The sequence below is a fragment of the Triplophysa dalaica genome, chromosome 24 (assembly GCF_015846415.1).
Source record: "Triplophysa dalaica isolate WHDGS20190420 chromosome 24, ASM1584641v1, whole genome shotgun sequence".
Classification (NCBI taxonomy): Eukaryota; Metazoa; Chordata; class Actinopteri; order Cypriniformes; family Nemacheilidae; genus Triplophysa; species Triplophysa dalaica.
In genome coordinates, this window is record NC_079565.1 from 6,041,720 (window position 1) to 6,062,988 (window position 21,269).

The window sequence follows — 21,269 nt, forward strand, 5'->3', positions numbered from 1 at the left end:
AAATTGTTTTTAAAAACATATGTTACAAAAAAAAACATTACTGGAGGGCATCTTAAGACAAAACAATCACACTGATATATTTTAAGATATGTCGATCCAAGTTGTTTTCGATTAAGATATCTCAAACATTAAAATTAAGCCTAATGCGGTGTCATCTTTAATATCAAAAAAGTTTCTTTCATGGTTTACTTTTATATTATCATTGTGTATATTTTATTTTCATTATTAATTTATTTTTGTGATACTGTTTACTCTAACTTACTAAGCATAAAACATATGCCACTAAACTACAACGGTTATGGCCCAATCACCTTTTCAAGGATACAGGTATAATATTTATCATAATATAATATAAAACAAGTTCATTTTAATTTATTTATAACTGTATACCAACATGACAAGTACCCTACACTTTTTATGTTTACTTATTCAGGTCATTAAATTAAACAGCCCGAGATTAAATACTTTAAAGTAAAATTTTATTAGTTTATGATATAATCTTATAAAAAAATAATAACAGTTATTAAAACGAAATAAAATAATAATATAAACAAATATGTAAATATATTCATAAATAAATATAATTACAATTATTATAATTAATACAAAACAAATACTAAATAAATTACTCAAACTACTTATAAACTAATGAAAAAATCTAAAACCCCTCTACTTAAAATCCACTACTATAAACACTTACATATTACAAAGTTATAAATAGTTAGTATTTTTATATGACACCCACTACAACCACTTCCACTGAAGTTTACGATGACAAAACTTGAACATAACTTTTACGAGTTTTGGAGTGTAGTACTTTAACCAGCGAGACCCCTGCGATCCCCTGATCCCTTAAAAGTAAGTAACCGAATACATTTGTTGCTTAATGGATCTCAGCGTGTCATTCACTAGTTCTGATTTAGCACAAGGGGAGACCATGTCGAGAAAGAGGCCAGACTGAGAGTGGAGACCGGGGCCATGCGAGTTTTACAAGATCCCCTGGAGTGAAGAAGCGCTCTCCATCATCTAGCTGTGACATCCCACTGAGTAAGACTTATGGGCTGACACCTCGATTGAGACGCGGCTAATGCAGGACGGCATGTGGGTTAAGATAGGATTTCTGACCACCCCCCCATCACAGCCGAAATGGCTCATCCGAGTGCAAGTTGCCGGCCGAACAGATATATAGACGGGAATGACATCCTCCACATATGGGGAGTACCATGTACCCATGTGATCACTTCTTGCCTCTTCAGAATTAAAAACGTATGGGGGCTGCCATGGTGGTCCTTGAGGGGCATAATTCAATCAAATAAGCACAGCTTTAAGTTCGCTATTTCTCAATGGATTTGTACAAGGAACATAGTGACAAGAGAAGATTAACAACTGGTTTAAAGAGAGAGGAACAGTCAGGATGTGCATTTTGAGCTAATTTAAGACCATATAAATGATGTGGATGGTGAACTTTAAACTGTGGTGACCTTTGACAGTAGTGGGCAGGCAGGGATTATCTTCTCGTCCCTCAATGAGAGGTAAGATGAGAAGAGCAGAGCGGACGTGATTCACAGCTATAGAGGGAGAACAAGATTTTGAAAAAGGTTGGGTCGGGGGGCTTGCAAAAAGATGATAAAAGAATAGTTCACCAGAACTGAAAATTATTGCATCCAAACTCGAGTGAATTTCTTCTGCAGAAAAGAAAGGACGATATTTTGGTAACCAAATTGACTTTAATATATGGATACAAAACCACAGAGACATTTCACGAAATATCTTCTTTTGTGTTCCACATTAGAAAGAGTCATTTTGTCTGCTTCCTATTTATAGGAAACAGGCAAAGCAAAGAGACATAAACACATCGCAATAGCAAACCCCCTCAAAAGTTTGTCTCCAGAGCTCTCCCAGATGTTTTGGGTGATGTTTTTGTAAAGTTAAATGAACACACAGGCGTCTATCGGTCCATACACCGACGGGTCGGCCTAATTTGCTGTGGCAGTCAGGACACAGTGATGGAATGTGAATGTCAGCAGGCTCTGTATTTACACACTATATAAAACCGACTTGTAATTAACACTAAGGCCCTCCCGCACTCAAGTGTAATTGACTGTTTCAAAGGACTGCCACTTCGTAATCCAGTGTGTGTGTTAAAATTGCTCTCTCCATATTGCCCACTCCCTCCGAGGATAAGGGTCAGTACTGCTGGCACGGTGGCTGGAACGCATAAGATTTCTTTACGAGGACATTAACATTTTGACGTATTAATAATGAGTAAGTGTATTAAGGTGAACCTCAGAGGGACCTTGTGCTATCATCAGGAGTTGTGCAGTTTCTTTCTGCTGGCTGATTTTTAGTACTTTTGAAGGGAAAGTGTTTTTGCGAGGCTGTTTAAAATGCATCATTTGAGATAGAAAGTCACCTTTTTTTATCCCTTAAAATATAGCGTATTGAATATCAGGACCGCACGGGCTACCTTCGGCTAAGTAGCATTGCGGCACAGAACGGTTAATGCATGAAAGATTCGATGAAGAAATTCTAGTGATAGGTCACCCAAAAAAAATCTTTCAACATATTACCACCCACTTTTCATTTCAAACCTGTATACATTTCTTCTTCTGCAGAAAAACACTAAAGAAGATATTTTGAAGGATGTTAACCGAACAATGGCCCATTCGCTTCTATTGTATAGACAAAAAAATGACAACGGGTACCACTGGTGTTCGGTTAACATTCTTCAAAATATTTTCTTTTATGCAGTGCAGAAGAATGAAAGTCATACAGATTTGAAATGATACGAAGGTATAATATAACTTATACTAAATTTACATCAAATATATCAACAAAAATTGTGAAAGACTTCAATTTAAGTTCAAATGACTTGTAATGTCAGTTTAGTTCTACTTAAGTTCAAATGACTCGAAAACTCAATTTAATTTAACTTAAAAAGCTTTTGAACTAGTTTTTAAGCTAAAGTAGGTGCATTTTTTTACAGTGAAATATTCTGTATATTGTCTAACAGCTTTTAAACCGTATATCAGCTGGAGCCCAAATTGCACTTCTTCACTGTGACCAGCATCGCCATACGCAACATAATTTTGTCACGTGTATCGGCCTAACATGTGTCCACATGGTCCCCACAGCCTATTTACTGAGGACATAAACTTAATGGCAGATTCATTTGCATTTGCTAATTTGGCTTAATATGCGCTAATTGATTTTTCTTACTTGTGCACTCTAATTACCCCAAGTTATAGTTGGCCAGAGTTGTGTATGGATGTAAATTAGAAATGTTTGGCCATTAAATGCCCTCTGCGGAACAAGCAAGCAGGTCTAGGAGTAATGAGTGTTAATTAGCTTGTGCAGTGCAATTAACAGGTTTTATGTCTAGCACTTTCCCTGTTTAGCAATAGGTTACAACGTGATGCGCGCACCAACAGATGCAAACATAGAACACCTGACCCCTTTAAAGCTGCAGTCTGTAACTTCTGACTCTACTCGGTTGTTAAGTGGTCATACTTTTTACGGGTCCAAGAATCTATTAATTTCAAGTGGGTCTACAGCTTAAACAGCTATTTATGAGCACGGAAAACATGCATTAACTCAAAGTATACACTACTGTCACCAGGCTCACAGAATCTCTGACATCAATATTTGAATAAATTATGAAAAATAAATCTCTGACTGGCCATGTGGGATTTTGTTATGAAGATAAAGGTAAAATAGTTTTATAGCTTGCCATGAGCGTATATTACAATTTTTTTGTTGTTTGCCTACAGCATCATATTGAGCGTTTGGACCCGGAAACACTATATGACCTTCCATTTATGATGTCAGGCTTAACAAGCGGATAGCGCTTTTTCTGTTTGAAACATAACAAAAATTGGGTTTAAGTAAAATATCTTTTTTCCCCCAAAATCATACCGGACAGCTCAAATGATAAATCGTTATTATAACCTTACTGTTACAAAACGGGGTAAGGTCGGGGGGGAACTTTTAAACATTGCTTTTTATGTACTTTTAATCGTATTTTTTATTAAAACAGCTTTAAGAAAGCGATAAAAAAATTAAGTTGCCTGAAATAACATTTATTTAATGGCCACTAGAAACGTAGTAAACAATTAACACAGGGATTTTCAAAACTAAATATTGAACCACTTCAAATAACATTACTTAAGCATAAAACGTATTCCAGTGCCAAGTAACAATTTCAAATTCTATTTAATCTAATTTGCGTATTTTATGAGGTGTTAAACCTTCCGATGACATCAATTCGTCGATTTTCGCAATCTGGGCCACTATGTCAGACTGACTCTGTTCCTCTTTGCTTTCTGAATGAGCTGTAACCCCTTCATCCACTGGTCGAGTCTCTGTCTCCAGGTTCTGCAATTTGGGTGTAAAAACAGTAGGAGTACCGTCCTGTCGCAACCCATTACCCACAGAAGAAGAGGCCAGGACGCCACTCAGAGTCGAGCTGTAGGGGATAAGAAATTGACTCTCCTGCGGGAAAATGAAAAGGGTTATAAAGTACCACGAATGTTCATTTAATTCTAATGCATTATCAACAATGTGAATTAATTTGGACAACCATTGACTACCATAGTAGTTAAAATTGATTTATAAGTTTTGTTGTTCTGCTGAACACAAAATAAGATATTTTGAAGAATGTAGGAAAGCAAACAGTTCTGTGGAGCTTTTGCCTACCATTGTAATTTTACCTACTATGGGAGTCAATGGTGGCCAAGAACTGTTTGGTTACAAGCATTTTTCCAAATATCTTTCTTTGTGTTCAAAACAAAGAACATAAAAATGATAGACAAGGGTGAATGATGAAAGAATATTTATTTTTGGGTGAACTGTCGCTTTAACACAAAAATGCACGTATTGAATATGCATAGTCCCCACCACAAGATTCCTGTGGTTGGTTATGGAAAATTTAAGTAAAATTTGGAAAAACTGACAGGATCAGTAAAAATGACCATTTTAATGAGTATTCATCTATTAGAATTTGTTTTGCTTTCGGATCAAACTCTAATCCTTGATGACAAAATTTGACTTAATATGTAAAAAAAGTGAAAGCATCAGATTAATTTAATTTTGAGCAGTCCATTAAAGACCTTAAAACCTTAGAACAAGATACTGATAAATGGCCTGCCATGTTCCAGAAAACAATAGACTCCATCTCTGGTTTATTACATACTAGCCTCTTTGCTCCCATTGGAGCGGAGTTGTGATTAATACTCATATACTTTTTCCTGCTGTTTTCTATCAACATCTAATTAAGAAGAATGTTGCCATTTCACCCTGCTGAAATACTTCAGGGAAGTGGAGTTGTCTTTACGCGCTTGGCGTGTGCTACAGAGCATGTACTTTAACTCACAAGATTCTGTTCAGGCCTGTAATGGGAAACTTACTTTTTCTGTAAACATTTCTGAAAAAGACTGCTTGATTGCGTTCCATTCTCCTCGGAAATTGCTTTTTTGGTGAGGACGCTTGTTTGGAGTGTCAGGGGTCTTCATCACGGCTGAGAAAGGTGGCACAATAAAAATGACTCTTTTTACTTTGCTGAGATGTTGATTATATTGTTACATAAAATCTACAATACGTGCCTTTTTTTGTAAAACGAGGAGCACAAAAAGGAGAAACAAACTCAGGAAATCCAGAAGTTCTCTGCTCTGATTTGCAGGATGTTGATGGCGTTAAGGCCAAGCTAGGTTTGCTGTTTCTATTGCCCACCGAATGATCAACGTTTCTATCTGCGCATTTTGCCTGCGTGTTCATTTTGTTTTTCAAAAACGTGTCCCATCCATAAGACGATCGATATCTCTTATATCCTGCATGGTTTGAAGCACCCACCGCTGTCATGCATATGTGGTCAACATCTTTCAGAAAACCATCAGCTGAGGAAGAATCTTGGTTTGGGTTTGTAATGTTTGGATGTACAAAAACCGCTTCGCTAGAAACATCCACTTCACTCTGTTGAACTTCCAAAGTCCGTGTCCATGAAGCAGAAGCACAATCATCCTTTTGATCTGTATTTTCTGATATGATCTCCATTGAGTCTGAGTGTAAACTGGATTGAGCGGATGGTTCCAAAGCGCCAGCAACCGATGGCAACTGTTGAAACTCTACAAGCTTTGTTTCAGCTGAGTCAACTGTTTCTGAAACACAACTTTGTGTTTGTGCAGAGATCATTTCAGGTGGTGAGAATCGATCTTTGGACTCATGAAGGTCTAATAGTGCATCATTAAAGGGTACTGTTTCCTGGTGTGTGGCTTCCTGCCATTGACTCGGTCGGCCCACAATCCCGTCCCCAGACACATGTGTAATGTTGCATGTTTTGTCTTCTGGAAGTCTCTTTGTATTCGTATGATCTTCTGTTTGTGACAGACTCTTGAGAAATTCAGGTGCGGTCTGGTTGTCTATGATTTCCGTGCACACAGTCTTTGTTTCCTGAGACGTAGCACATCGCTGGCTGTCTGTGTGTTTATCTGATGTCTGGGGTTCAGTCACATCAGAAATACACAGATTCTGTTCCAGCGTTCCATCTTTCGGTTCCAAAGCCAAAGGGTCACTGTCTACCTCATAAACAGAGCTGGTTTCCGGAACTGATAGCTCGGTGGGGCTGTCTGCGTCACATCGGGTTTGGTTCGAGGGGCATCCTTTATCAACCGCATTGCAGTCCGTCTCACCGTCACAGACATCTGTTTCAGCACACAAGTTTGACAGCTGATTTGTCATGGCAGTGGCTTCCTCAAGTCCTGAGATCTCATCAGACATGAGTGAAACCGATATATCAGGTTCTGCAGATGTGGACACGTGGGTTATTGCTCGATCCACCTGCAGTGAAATTTTAAGAAACCGGCTGTCATCGTGATCTTCTCTATCCTTCTGACAGTCAGCGGTGCTTTCATCTGTGTTAGGAAATGAAACTCATGCATCATTATAGAAGAAAAATTAGAATTACAGGTAAGCTGTCTTGATAAAGTTGCACTGTCAAAATGGGAACCACCTCCCCGCACTACACGTTATTCTGAAGAAAATTATTAATCATAGTGGCGCCAGGCTTGGCTGGAGAAGACAACATTCCTTCTCACCTGGAACGCTTTTAAGGGGACGGCCTGTTGGTTCCACGTCATTATGAGGACTAAACAGGTCCTCCTTTAAAGACTCATCTTCATGGAGAACGTCCAGCTTAATAAGGTTGATCTCACCAACGGTTCTACTTTCCAGAGATTGGCTTTCTTGACGTTTTGAACCATTCTGTGATAAAAAGATTACAGTCAGATTATAAATCAACTCAAGATAAATAATATTGAACTTCAAAAAGGTGTGGTGTGAGCAAAAGCATAACATGTTTTTAGTTTTCCATGAATAATTCCCAACAAGCTTTATAAACAATGTCTGGGTTTACCAATAGACATTTAACCTGTGAGTTTGGAATATCTTCAGTGTTATGGTCTAGACAGACAGCAGACAGCCGTTTATTCTCCTCCTGGAGCTGATTATAAGCCTCTTTCACAGCTTTCAGCTCGACCTGATCTACCTCGGTCGTCTTTTGAAGCTGCAGCATCTGCGGGAGACAATCCATTTTCATTTCTATAAATGCAAATGAAATACAAAGCAAAAAACACCCCCATATACCTTTTTCTCCCAATCAAGCTTTGAATTCTGGTGCTTGTCTCTAAGGCGAGCCAAACTGTCCTGCTCTTCTCTGGTCCTCTCCTGATTCAATTCATGTTCTGCTTTAAGGACCTGCAATAAAATTAATCACCCAGAAAATTTTCAATGCAATAGTAAATTTTTATGTGTTTGTTTAACCTAGACAGAGGATTCTAAACAGATGGAGCGGCCAATACAAATCAGTTGGCTTTTGTCATGTTAATAAAGGTTTTAATCAGTGAATGACTAAGTGAATTAAACAGAAGTATGGAGGGAATAAAAGAGAGAGAGAGGTTGTAAACGGACGTTAAACACACTTACTATTATTGAGTTGCACTTCATGTGTTTTAAATATGTTTAAGTAATATTCAGTTCACTCAATCAACTAGACTAGAGTTTACGAACTAAAAAAAATTATCACACACACAAACACAAAAACTGAAAATGTACTGGGAATTCTCTGTGAACACTCAAAGCTGCTTATTTTACAGACAATGCTTAAAGCAAGAAAATTTTCAATACAGGTGAAGAAATTGAGAAATCTAATTGTACAGCTATAGAAAATCAAAGTTCCACCATACTATCACAGAATACTGTGCCCTATGACCTATTATTTTTTTGTTTTATTATGATGCACTTCCGCAAGTCCTCTAATTACTGTTAAGACATCACCTTATATATATACTGTATGTTAAAATATTACAGATAATAAAAAAAATTGTGGGCTTTAATGTGGATTTTAAAGTTTACCATAATTTAAATTAATATGTCAATATATGTTAAGTGAGGACTGCGGGTTTAAAGCAGTATTTCATCTTCAAAAGGGAAATTCTGTCATCATTTACTCACCCTCTTGTCATTCCAAACCTGTACTTTCTTTCTTCTACAGAACACAAAAGAAGATATTTTGAAGAATGTTGTCAACAGCCCCCCATTCACTTGCATTGGTTACAATAGAAGTGAAAGTGGGGCTTTGTTGTTTTGTTACCAACATTTTTAAAATGTTCTCTTGTGTTCTGCAGTAGAAAGAAAGTCATACAGGTTTGAAATGACAAAAGGGCATGACAGAATAGCATGACAGAATTTTCATTTTGAAGGTGAACTAGATTTTTTATATAATGTAAGGTTGTATAATATAAAGTATCTTACTATAATGTAAGTAATGTATAATGTTCAAATGAAAAACATATATATATATACTGTGGTAAAACACTATAATTTTTAAGTATTCTTTGCAAATATTAATGTTTGGAATCTTTTAAAATATATAAATTAATATAATAAATTGTGTCATAGCAGACAGCATGGAAGATATTCTGATACCTGATATTCCTCTTGTAGTGTTTGAAGTTCTTGCTCTGCTCGGCTCAAAGCTTCTGTCTGTGTCTGAAGCAAACAATGAGTATGGTGGAGGGACCTAAATACCTCCTGACACACACACACACGCAAACACATTTTATCATTCAAGTGTTAAGTACAGGATTCCTATGTTATATTAAAAAAGTTTCATTGTTGTACATTTTTTTAACTTGGATGCACTTTACACATGGATACACAACCAAGCCAGATGAGTGGGACCTACCTGCTTCTCTGCCCTCTCTGTAGCAGTTTCATTCCTCAGTTTCTTGTTAAATTCTGTTTCCTGTAAATATAACGTATAACATGTAAAGACATTGTGGTATCAATTTTTATTTTGAACAACCGTAATAAAATCTACCACAAGAAGCCTCTGTTGAAATTCCTGAAGCTGCTGTTCTTTCAAAACATTTTGTAGATGCTCATCTCCAGGTTTGCAGACTGATGATACCTTCAGTGTGACTAGCTGCTTGTTAAGTCTATCCACATCCTTAATATTAAGTTTTAAGATAAAACAATTGGTTAATAAACAATTTGTGTCGTATTGAAGTAATGTAGCACAGCCTCGTGCTTTAAACTCTTGCTTATCAAATAATTAGTATTACAAGAATGATCATTTTTTTTACCTTTTGTAAGGCTGTAATGGTAGATTCTTGTTTTACATTGATGGATTTAAGTTTTGTATTAATCCGCATGGCCTCTTCAACTTTAAGACAAAGAATGATTAAAAAATGCTTGCATAGCTATATAGACTGATATAACATCACTAAAAAGGATCAAATAATTCATGTTCACAGGGCAAACCTATTCATAAAACCTCTGTGCAAACCAAAGGGATGGGGTGGGCTACCTGACTTAAATATTTCTGGGGTGAATGGAGAAAGATTACACATACCAGACAAACTACGAGCCTGATGCTTCTTTAAATTAGCAGCGACTCTATCGCTGCTTCACGTAAATAGTGATACTAAAGTTTAAAAACCAAAAGATAATCATGTTTATACCGCTGACTCAACATAAACTTGAAATTAACATTACAAGTCAATGGTTGCACACAAGATAGACGTGTCTGTCTGTTAAGCACAGCCTGTCACTCTTATCAAGATTTAAAAGATCCAAGCCTAATTTGTTAGGACTGTCATATCTGGGCACATGTCAGATGTGTCGTTTTACTCATACGGGATGGCAGCCGTACCGTTTTGCTCGAGTTTCTCATGGGCCTGCTTGACCACGGCGCACTGTCTGGATACGGCGCCGAAGCGCCTCTCCACCTCTCCCAGTTGATTCAGGTGGCTGTCTTTTAACTGTGTCTGCAACTGCAACTTCTGCTCCTGGAAAGTTTAAAAACACACTGTCCTCCCTTTCAAGAGGAATATCTCAATTTAACCGTGCGAGCAATAACGCTCTTTCTTCTCCATAAGGGCGGACTGTGGATATATACTGCGTCGTTTCTTGGAGAGTTTGAAGACCTTTGTTTAACATCAAGGCCGAGCGCTCCTTTCTGCTAGATAAGGAGTCGACTTCCAAACATGCCTGAGGGGCCTTTATGCGAACCGCAGCCCGTTACTGTTTGATTGTGTGTATCAAACTGTTCCCACCTCTCCGCCATCGAAAGGTTAAACAGAGCGGAGCTCTGATATAAAATATTTTAATAGCGGTATTTTCACAGCGGCGCTGCCGGTTCACGTGTCACGCCCTCCCTATTCGTTACTTCTGATGATCTGCTCCCCCTCTCAGTTCCTCCTTTTAATTCTTAGCGCTCCCACTCCCCTCTGTCAACAATTTATATAATTGGAAATCCTTACCAGCTCGGCTAATTTATTCTCCAAACTGTACCTGAGCAACTGTAAAAAAGCAGCAGAAGTAGAGAAAGTGTTTTAGTGGCTTTCTTAACAAACTAAATGACCTTTTAAAGTTCAAAAAAAGTTAAATGACCAGGTTCTCTGCCATAAATGAATTCCAGATTTTTCCAATAAAACTCAAAATAAATATATTTCTGTTGAAAATACAACAAAATAAAAAAACTTTTGAATTAATAAAAAAATTAAGAATAACGTCATGTAATTTAGCAAAAAATACATAGAGCACCCTTACAAATTGGTTAAAATGCATAAATGCTTCAAAAGTTATTTTGACATTATTAGCGACACAATGATTTTTTGGCAGGCGCTTTCTCCTAAGCAAATGTAAGACCATTTAACAGTTTGTCTAACAAGCCAACAATAACTAAGGTCTACAAATCAGTGTTTACAGAATTAAAATCAAGTAAAAGATGAACAGCATGAAATATACAGTAAACTTATAATCACATAATAAAGCATTACGTGGTCTACTATTAAAGTTTGGTTCTTCTGGTTGAATTCAAAGTTACAAAGTGTTCCCGAAAACATTAAAATAATTGCTGGGCTTCTATTATAAGCATAAAATCGCTCACATTACCATGGCCAAATAAAAGGGTAACAAGGCTCTTTATTGGCCAATCGTACGGTTGAACCGAGGGTGTGGTGAACCGTAGGAGAAAGCATACATCACCCATGTGACATCATTTATCTGACAACACCAAATAGACCTACACAGACCCCCACTCAAAAGGTCAGTGATGAGATGGATTTTCCCACTGTTTTACGTGTGTGTCCCAAACGGGAAAAAGGCATGTTGACGTGTGGAGGTATGTATTTTATTGTGCTGATTTTTGCACGTACCTGGAGCAGTTTTAGTTCTTCCTTGAGGCTCGTGATCTCTTTGTCCTTGAGTTCAGCAGTAAGCTGGATTTTCCCCTTTATTTATAAGTGATGAGTCCATTGATGAATAATCAATGCATTAGCAATATAATATGCAAATAATGTTAGCGTAGAAAACATTGCAGAAGTTCTCCACTGACAAAAAATCTCACTATGAAATGTAATTGACAAAATATTAGGTAAAAACTGACCTCTTCTCCCTCCATTTTTCTGATCTGGGCCTGAAACTTTAAATTAAGGGAGATAATAATACATTAAAATTGACAATAAAGCTCAGAACTTGTATACAGGTTTTGTGAGTGGTCATACCTGCTTTTTTACAGCAGCAAGTGACTCTGAATTCTCATTTGACATTCTAGAGATCTTGTTTCGTAAGGACTCCTGGAAGATAAGAAGCAAAAGCTGTTAATAGTTCAGTTGATTTTGCACACTAGCATTTTGGGGTACTATAAAAATAAAGAACGGTTTACTTATCATACAAACCGTCTGCCATTCTAACTCTTGCTTCTCCAGCACAAGCTTACAAATCTGCTCCTCGTGTCGTTTTTCAGAATCCTGTATTAAAAATGATCAAAAACACAATTCACACAACAATCTTAACATAAAACTGAAGTACACAACACAAATGTTCCATCGTCGCAAATCAATAGCCAAAAGATTTCTATTCTGTTTCTCATTTTCATGTGAAGGAATCACAAGATAAGATTGTAATACTATATGAAGTCATCCTTATTCTCCTTTCACCTGGAACAGCAGGTTTAACTCAATGGTTTTCTATATAGTGGCTTTTTATGGGCATGTAGTAGTTTATTTATGCCTTCCTAATAAAGTGTGCTACTTGCAAAACACCCTTGAAAGTGAACACTAGATAAACTGTTATCAATTCATAGTGGGACAGTAAATTTTGCCAGGTAAAAACACTTAAATTGGTGAACCATGTTAATCTTCAGGAACTGAAACTGACTGCAGTGCATTTATATTAGACGCATCGCATCCTATAAGAATAAGAGAAAATAACAAGGTTATGTTTTTGGTTTATTCATCCTAGACTAGTGTCATACATCAGGACTAAACTCTTTCATTAGCTGGATGTTAGGATTTCCTGTATCTGGCCAAGCAACTGACAAAATCCCAAGTGAATCCAGTCATTTTAATGGAACACACTTTGCGCTCTCTTAAAAAGAATATAAGACGCGACGGCATTCAGCTGAACGCATTTGTCTGGCAGGAAATCCTCCATCTTAACCTTGGCCCTATAAACCAGAGAACTACAAAGTGTTAGTTTAATGGCATGCCTGAGGATCACATTGAGTTAATGCCTTTGTTCCTTACCAAACATCATCATAACAATAAAACACGAGATAGAATTGTTTTATTTTTGCTCTTACAACCTTTAAACATGTCCAGTCTTGTGTTTTAAGTGCTTCGCTTGAGGGTGCCGGTCCTGTGTACACAGCCCGTTCTAAAGTACGTGTAACTTCTGCTGGATTCAGCCCAGATGGTCAGAATGTGTTGCTTGCATTTCCTTCATTTGAATACTCGTGGCACAACTCCCACGACATGACATTCCTAAGTTCTTCACGAGCGGGCCAAATAGATCTCGATGCTGTTCGGACACTAACAGACTCGCATTCCTAATATATTGGGATGTCTTGCAGCCTTTTAGGGGGCTGATATTTGTCTAAGATTGTCTGTATGTTTATGTTCACTTTAAAAGTTTGGCTGAAGTAAGACTAAAACCATCATTTGTCTTTTAGTTATTGCACATTTAAAATATTAATGATTCTGACCAAAAAATCTAAACAAGTGGGATGGGATGCGGATGCATGGGGGTGCCTTTATCTCAATCCGTCAGGTAATCAATTAAAGAGACGTCTTGCCGAGCCTAGCAGGGTACAAATGTTAACGCAACAACAATCACCTTAAAGAAAACATCACGGCAATAAATATCAGTCCAAACAGCGGACCTCATTATTCTTCACTATTGACACTCTTTTCAATTCGCAATACCACTATTCTGTATTGTTCAGGTTTACACCTTCAAAAAACATACGGTGAATGCAGAAATCATACCCTGTGAATGTGTAACTCCTCGACTGCTTTAAGAAGACTTGTTTTAAATTCCAGTACATGCACTAAGATTGTACGGCCATCATTTTCTGAGGCAACGTTGGGGATCTTCAGACCAAGAACACTTCTATCTTCCATCTACAGAGACAAATAATGTGTAAATCTTGGTTTAAAATATGTATTTTTATTCATTTCATAAAACACATTCTTTTGTTTTAGTTCTACTCACCGGAGAGAAAAGCTCCGTTTCAACATCCATGGTTGTCTGCATTAACCTTGAATAAATGTAAAATAATGTAAAGAATATCTCAAGTAAACCAGCAGATCACATCTATATTTTATGCATGAAGTGTCAGCGAGCTACTAACATTTTTGCTTACAGTATTAGTCACGGTAAATAATAAAAAATGCATAATAATAAATGTATCCAGCAAGTCATACATCCTATAACGCAACTTTAAACCGTTAACATATGTTATTAATAAATAGAATATAACTCTTGAGGGGTAACACAATTGTGTGTCCTGTATATATTAAACATCATCGAACATGGCTCATCCAATCAGATTTTATAGCCCACACATCCGGTTTTATAATGTTGCATAACCCTCAAATCATAAATTTGTCCTCATAAGAATACATTATCCAAACCACTACCGTTGACATTAATCCAACAACTGTATACAAAGTTCAGGTCGTTGCGTAACAAGAAGCGTTTTAAATTCCATCCCGAAACCATCAAGGTGAAAATGCCGCCATCCTAAGAGTATAGGGTAATAGGGGTCAGGGCCATAACAGTGAACGGACGGATGATACTGTCATTCAGACGAAATGATGTAAGATATTTAATTTGACCTGTGCTTGGTTCCCTGTATCCCATCGTGACCGACTTAGAAAGTGGGAGGTCTTCAGTAAGCCTGGTGTTTTAATAGAAGAAAGGCTTTTGTCCATTTAGCTTGTGCTGATGTATCAATCATGTGTAGGAATTAAATGATCCCGTTAGAATTTGCTACTATCACGAATGACCCTGAGGCCAAAGTCTTTATCCGCTTCCTTCACGGATTCACCTCAGCAGATATTAAACAACTTTATAAGGCATGAAAGGCAAAATTAAAAGGACACCATCCATAAAATGGGATCATTCCATGTCCATATTGTGTCTGTAATCTGACTCAAATAGCTGCTGTTGTGAAAATGAATATGACCAGGACGTCTGCTCAAAAGAGTGTTACCTGTTTAGGTTACCCCAGAGGTCAGATTTAACCTTTCACCTGGCTCGATCAAACTAGTTTTGCCTAAAGGAGAGAAATTTGGATTTAATGTCAGAAAAAAAACCTTTAACCCCAGAATAAACCCGGCTGGATAAACACAATCCTGTGTAATTTAAGAGGTATTTAAATCCATGTCCTTCACATCATTACAATAGAAAAATACCATTGTTGCTACAGTTATTTTTGTTCATGTAAATTGATAAGAAATATGAAATCTCATTCAAACAATTTAAGTCTCTTTTAGTCATGTTTCATTTATTCTTATACAGTGGTGGCTAATACCAAGTAAGTTAAACAGTTTGACCGTATATAAACAGAATAAATAACAGTTTATTATTACACAGCACAGACCCAGTCCTCTAAAGTTAAAAAAATTAAAATATTAACAGAATTGGTACAACTTAATAACGTTAGTGTGTTTTTGCACTTGTTAAACTAAGCTAGGTAACGTTGACGTGCATGCTAGCATTTATGGATGTTCTGACTAGCGTCTTAAGATTGTACAAGTATTAAAAATGCAATGTTTACGAGATAACGTGGTGCGTTAATTTATGACATAATTTTGTATAAATTAATAACTTATGAAAAGGATCACCTTGGTTTTAGTTGCACTGGTGGAATTAAGCGGATCGACGGATGTGTTCAGTCAGGTTAACGTTACGCGTCTCTCAATATCTCTTATCAAAGAGCAATAATTTCAAGGATTTCTTCACACTTTCGACAGATCTATTATTCAAGATGTTAAATTTGAATTTCCTAGAGAATATATTTACTTTGTACCTGTGGCAGTCATTCAGTGAGAATGTAATAAAGATTAACATTGCTGCCACCTAGTGTCCACCGAAGATCTGACAGGTTCATCTCGTATTTTCCTCGTGCTAACTTTGGCACTGTACGTTTTGTTCTTCTTTTTATTTAATGGGTTTTATAGCGGTTGGCGATGCGTACATTTAGTTATTTTTCTCCTGTGTATATTTGCGTCACTTTTCTAAGCAATTATTTAATAAAAATGGGTCCTATTTTTTTCCTGTTTGTTGCATCTCTTGGGAACCTCCCACACCAAATTTGGAAATGGCGTGGCATCAATTGAAATACATTAACATGCAGAGCCGATTTGTAATTATAAATTATTTTTGATACATTTTAATTGTAACTGTTAATTAGTATCTTAGATAACACTGTATGTGTAAAACAAATGTCTTTTTGTATTCATGTTTTTACAGTACTCTGTGACGTAATGTCCGAGACGAATACAATGGGGGCGGTAAAATTGCTGTCATGTCTGGGAAATGTAGTTCTTTTTTTGATTTGTCCCATAAAAAATTACACCTCAAAGACTACAACGGACCGATCTCAACAAGACTTCCGTAAATAAACACGTCAGGTTGTATGGATTCATCCAGAACACAGACAACGTTTTGACTACTCTTGATTATTTGTTGCGAATTTTAACTGCATAAGAATACACTTTAGGAGAGCGGTCAGTCCATTTATAAAAGAGGTAAATTCAAAATTAAATGTTTTATTTGTACTGTTTCTGCTGAATGGATGACCGGGCGTTACAGCGCAGACTGATGCGACGAAAAGAATCAGGCTTGTTTTATGGATGCAGAGATTTCTTTAGTAACGTAAACAGATTAATTTACTCTCTATTTATGTGACAGCAATATAAACCATATCAATATTGATAAGAAGACGAGTTTATGGAAATCAAATATTTGATATGATTACAAGAGAGTTGGCTTCCAAATGCAAATGTCTAATGCTTTAAATAGCCCCCTAGATAGTTTTATAATAAAGGCAAAACAACTTATCAAAAGAAAAGATGTCAAGCTATGAACAGAAAGAGCAATTGGAGTGTTGAACACATTGTGAATTTCGGCTTATGCTGTAGTCTGTAAAAAAAGGCCTGTTAGATTTCTTATTCGTTCAGACCTTTTGTTTTTAAGCAAAGGATGCCCAAGGAATCCAATAAGTCCTCTAAAGAGGAGCAGAATAAGATGGACAAGGATGGAATGGAGAATTCTGCAGTACCATCAGAGGAGATGATCGGAAAGCGAATGGGAAGAAATGCTCCCAGTCCTCACAGACTCACGCCACAGTGTAAGAACACATTAGACTTAGAATAAGTGAAGCATTTGTTAATTTATAAGTGTGTTTTATTATAATGTTTAATTTTGCATTCAAATGCACACAGCCAGTCCACCTAGATTTGTCTCGGTGGAAGAACTTATGGAGACAGCCAAAGGAGTCACCAATATGGCACTAGCCCATGAAATAGTGTTAAACAGTGCTTTTCAAGTGAAGCCTTTTGAGCCTGAGGAGGGAAGGTAATAATATATGAAACATTGTTAAAACACATTATCAAAATGTTATAAAGTATAGTTTTTATTATTAGAAAATGTCTTTTATGAAACAAAGACTATTGACTATTATAATAAGTCCATATTACAACTGATTTCATATCATAGTCCAAATTCATCTTGTTTTTCTCCTCTGCATTTAACATTGAACGTTCCTGTTCTTTAAATGTATAAACATCTTTCTCTATGTTAAGTTTGGAGAAACAGGTCAAAGAAATAATGCACAAAGCATTCTGGGATTGTCTTGAGACAGAGCTGAGTGAGAACCCACCATCGTACAGCCATGCTATCAAACTGGTTGGAGATATTAAAGAGGTAATGAAAGAAAATAAGTCATTCTAAAATTATTATTTCTATAAATATATGTATTTCTGTATTTATCCATCATACAAGTTTGAACTATTTCTGTATTTATCCATCATACAAGATTGAACTATTGCTTCTATTGTTTACCTCATTTGTAAGTTGCTTTGGATAAAAGCGCCGTCTACTGAATGACTATATGTAATGAACGCGTTGTTAAGAGTTATTCAGTGTATGCATATCACAGGTTTTCCTCATAGAAAGCAACCGACACATTTTTGGACCAGTTTAAAGATTGAGCTATTTTTTTCTCATCACACTTATTTTGATAATTCTCTCCCTAACCTTTTCCCTCTACACCAGACTCTGCTGTCCTTTCTCTTGCCAGGACAGAGTCGACTTAGAGGTCAAATTGAAGAAGCTCTGGACCTCTCACTGATCCAGCAGGAGGCTGAAAATGGTGCTCTGGACATTAGTAAAGTGGCCCGGTTTATAATTGACATGATGGCAACCTTTTGTGCACCGTGTCGTGACAGTGACGTCAAAAACCTTCGCGAAATCACTGAAATTGTCCCACTTTTTAAGTAAGTCACTCACAATAACAGTGGCATTCAGATGTGAAAATCAAATGAGCTCATGGTAGAATTTGCTTTGTTAGCTCATTATAGAATTTGCTTTATTTATACACAATCTGCAGGTCTATATTCGCAGTGCTCGACAAGATGAAGATAGACATGGCCAACTTTGCTGTTAGCAGTCTGCGACCTCACCTCCTACAGCAGTCAGTGGAATATGAGCGAAAGAAATTTCAAGAGTTCCTAGAAAAACAGCCCAGTAAGCAAAATCAATGAATTAAAGTCAGATCAAAAAAACATGCAAGGCTTCATGTACTTTCCTAATCTTTTTAATATAGAGATCTTTTAATTTTTGTAGATGCTTTGGATTTCACAAAAAAATGGCTCCAGGACACAGCAGATTATGTAACTCGTGGAGAGGTGGAGGGAGGAGCGACATGCACACCTAATTCTTCCCAAATCCCTCTCACTCTGCACAATCACGCCTATCTAGGCCTGTTGAAATGGGACCATGATGCAGGGTCATTTCCTGAGGTAACTTGACTTTTGTTAACACTAGAAGGAACAGCTCACCCAATAAAAGAAGAATTTTCTTTTTGGGTGTACTGCCCCTTTAATTTTACATGAATGTTACTGTTTAGTCAATCCAAGTTCTGTAATGTCACAGGAAATAAACCTTTTCCTAACATTTCTCTCCCCTGTATGGTCCTCGAAGACTCTTCTCATGGATCAAAGTAGATTTCAAGAAATGCAACAGGAACTTGAGCAGCTGGCACTGGTGGCATCAGTTCTGTTAATAGTGTATAACAGTGCTGGCGAGGCCATTTCTGGACTTCCGGGCCTAATGGAACGATTGAAGAAAACCATTAAGATACTTGTATCGGAAATGCACACACCGTAAGTTTAAATAGGCAATAAAATTGTAAGATGGGAGCAATTTTGTTTTAAAAGGAGTTTGGATAATTAAGCGTCAACGGGCTAGTTGCACAAGATGGCGCCGGTGAGCTTTTGCAACGCCAGTGTCTGCAGAATAATTTCCGGTCATATAATTTCCTGTCCCAAATGGCACACTCCGCTGTCATGACAAATCGGGTCCCCTCTCGAAATTCTGTGCTAAACGAACTTCTACTGGGTACACTTTTTAGGGTCTGATTGCAATACAAAAAATTCCATTATGATTTATGTCGATAGTACTTTATTAAAATGACCATTATTGTCTTTTTCCCTAAATGCTTCATATAATAGTACATTGATGAGCCTATGAGTAGTGAAATCAAACAAATCTCGTTCTTACGGTTTTAGTTATTTAGTATAATAAACCCATGTTAATTTTTAAATATCAAAAGTGATGTTTTTTTGTTTGTTAAGGAGATGCTGACCCAGAAATACTTGCTTGTACGATGCATCAAGCTTAAATGCCTATATGTTTTTCGTAAACTTTGAAAAATGTAATTAAATGCTCTTATTTTACCCAGCGTATCTAGCTCGCTAGAAGCAAACACAGGTTTGGTTAGCCATACAACAACATATTGAGTTAACAATTCTGTAATCAGGCATATCAACTACCTACTAAATTGTGTCCTAAGCGGACACAATTAACACGATGACCGAATTTTTCATGACACCTGCTGTGTCCGAAATCACATACTGTGACAGTACGTACTGAATTTGAAAAAGTACCTACCTATCGGCTGTCACCACAGTATGTACTATAAAGTATGAGTAGGAGTAGTATGAATACATATCTGACACACTGCGTCCACCATGTTTGATGGTCATATGACCTGTATGCTATTTGACCTATGACGTATTAACAACAACCTACACGTTAGTGTTGATAAAAAGATAGTTTAGTCACGAGAAACTTACATTAAAAACCAACTTCCGCTATATTTATTTGATTTACTTTTGAAATTTGACCGTTGCTCAGCTCCCGTGGCATCATTGGATAGATAAGTGTCCATCCATGCATTATTTTTGTGTCCATACAATAGAAGTGAATAGTTACCACCATTGTTTGGTTACCAACATTCTTCAAAATATCTTTTGTGTTCTGCTGAAGCAAGAATGCATAAAGGTTTGAAATAACATGAGGGTGAGTAAATGATGGAAAATTTTCATTTTTGGGTAAACTATTCCTATAAACAATGAGACTGTCAAAAGTTAATTTTACAGAGCACTATATTGTCATATAGTTACACTATCCTATTTGTGACTCTTATGTTGTTCTCTTCCTAGGTCCTTCAAAGATGATGAAACTTTTGCTTCTATCGGAGAAAAGTTGTGTATGGAGCTCAGAGGATGTCTGTCTCAGCATGGCTTTTCACTTTTTTCGGCAGAACGAGAGAGCACTTTGAAAGGCCAAATTGTAGCTGCTAAATTTGCCGATAACCCCATTCGTAAGGTCATTGGTAAGCATGCCCTTCAGAATTTTGTGCATCAAAAGTGTTGAGCATTGAACCAAAATTTTTTTAATTAATTGTTCTGTTTTTCAAAATAGACTCCCGGATCCAAACTTACCTCTTGGGGTTCTTGGAGACCTGCACCAACAGGTGTGCCCCTGCCCTCCCTGGAGGTCTGGCACCCATCAGCAAAGAGTTAGAAGAAATAGCTGTTAAATTGGGACGGTTGGTAACCTTCAACAAGCTTGTTTACTCTCCGTTCTACCAGAAGATCCTTCAGGAAATTCTAATACAAGGAGAAAATGTAGATGTTTAAATGCAACGTATGAAATATGAAGTAACATTGGTCCTGGCTTTCACATTCTATTTATTGTCGCTATATTCTCTTAAAAGTCTATGACATTGTTGAGTAACCCTTCAAAGCTCACATTCCCACATCTTTAACAATGGGTTTATATCATCGGATGAACATTCCTTATCTCCGATACCATTATACATTAGGGACTGTTATTGAATGCATCGAGACTTGAGTTTT

At 36.9% G+C, this 21,269-nt stretch overlaps 1 protein-coding gene across 7 annotated transcripts; it reads right to left on the reverse strand.

Annotated features, from left to right (window-relative positions):
- Positions 1-4,063: 4,063 nt before the first annotated feature.
- LOC130414136 (coiled-coil domain-containing protein 73-like) lies at positions 4,064-21,056 on the reverse strand. Of its 7 annotated transcripts, none has more exons than XM_056739872.1 (20): positions 20,853-20,924; positions 15,053-15,115; positions 14,050-14,095; positions 13,824-13,958; positions 12,234-12,305; positions 12,060-12,131; positions 11,942-11,977; positions 11,712-11,786; positions 10,815-10,853; positions 10,205-10,340; positions 9,636-9,715; positions 9,371-9,499; positions 9,236-9,295; positions 8,977-9,081; positions 7,636-7,746; positions 7,406-7,564; positions 7,089-7,254; positions 5,601-6,905; positions 5,406-5,515; positions 4,064-4,491 (listed from the first exon to the last, which is right to left on the reverse strand). In XM_056739872.1, exons 3-20 carry the CDS (start codon positions 14,089-14,091, stop codon positions 4,213-4,215), a joined length of 3,111 nt encoding a protein of 1,036 aa, XP_056595850.1. In that variant the 5' UTR covers positions 14,092-14,095; positions 15,053-15,115; positions 20,853-20,924; the 3' UTR covers positions 4,064-4,212. The 7 variants fall into 7 exon arrangements, with proteins under 7 accessions (XP_056595850.1, XP_056595849.1, XP_056595848.1 ...); XM_056739871.1 differs by lacking the exon at positions 20,853-20,924 and adding an exon at positions 15,872-16,210; XM_056739870.1 differs by lacking the exon at positions 20,853-20,924 and adding an exon at positions 15,687-16,210.
- Between the last annotated feature and the right edge of the window lie 213 nt (positions 21,057-21,269).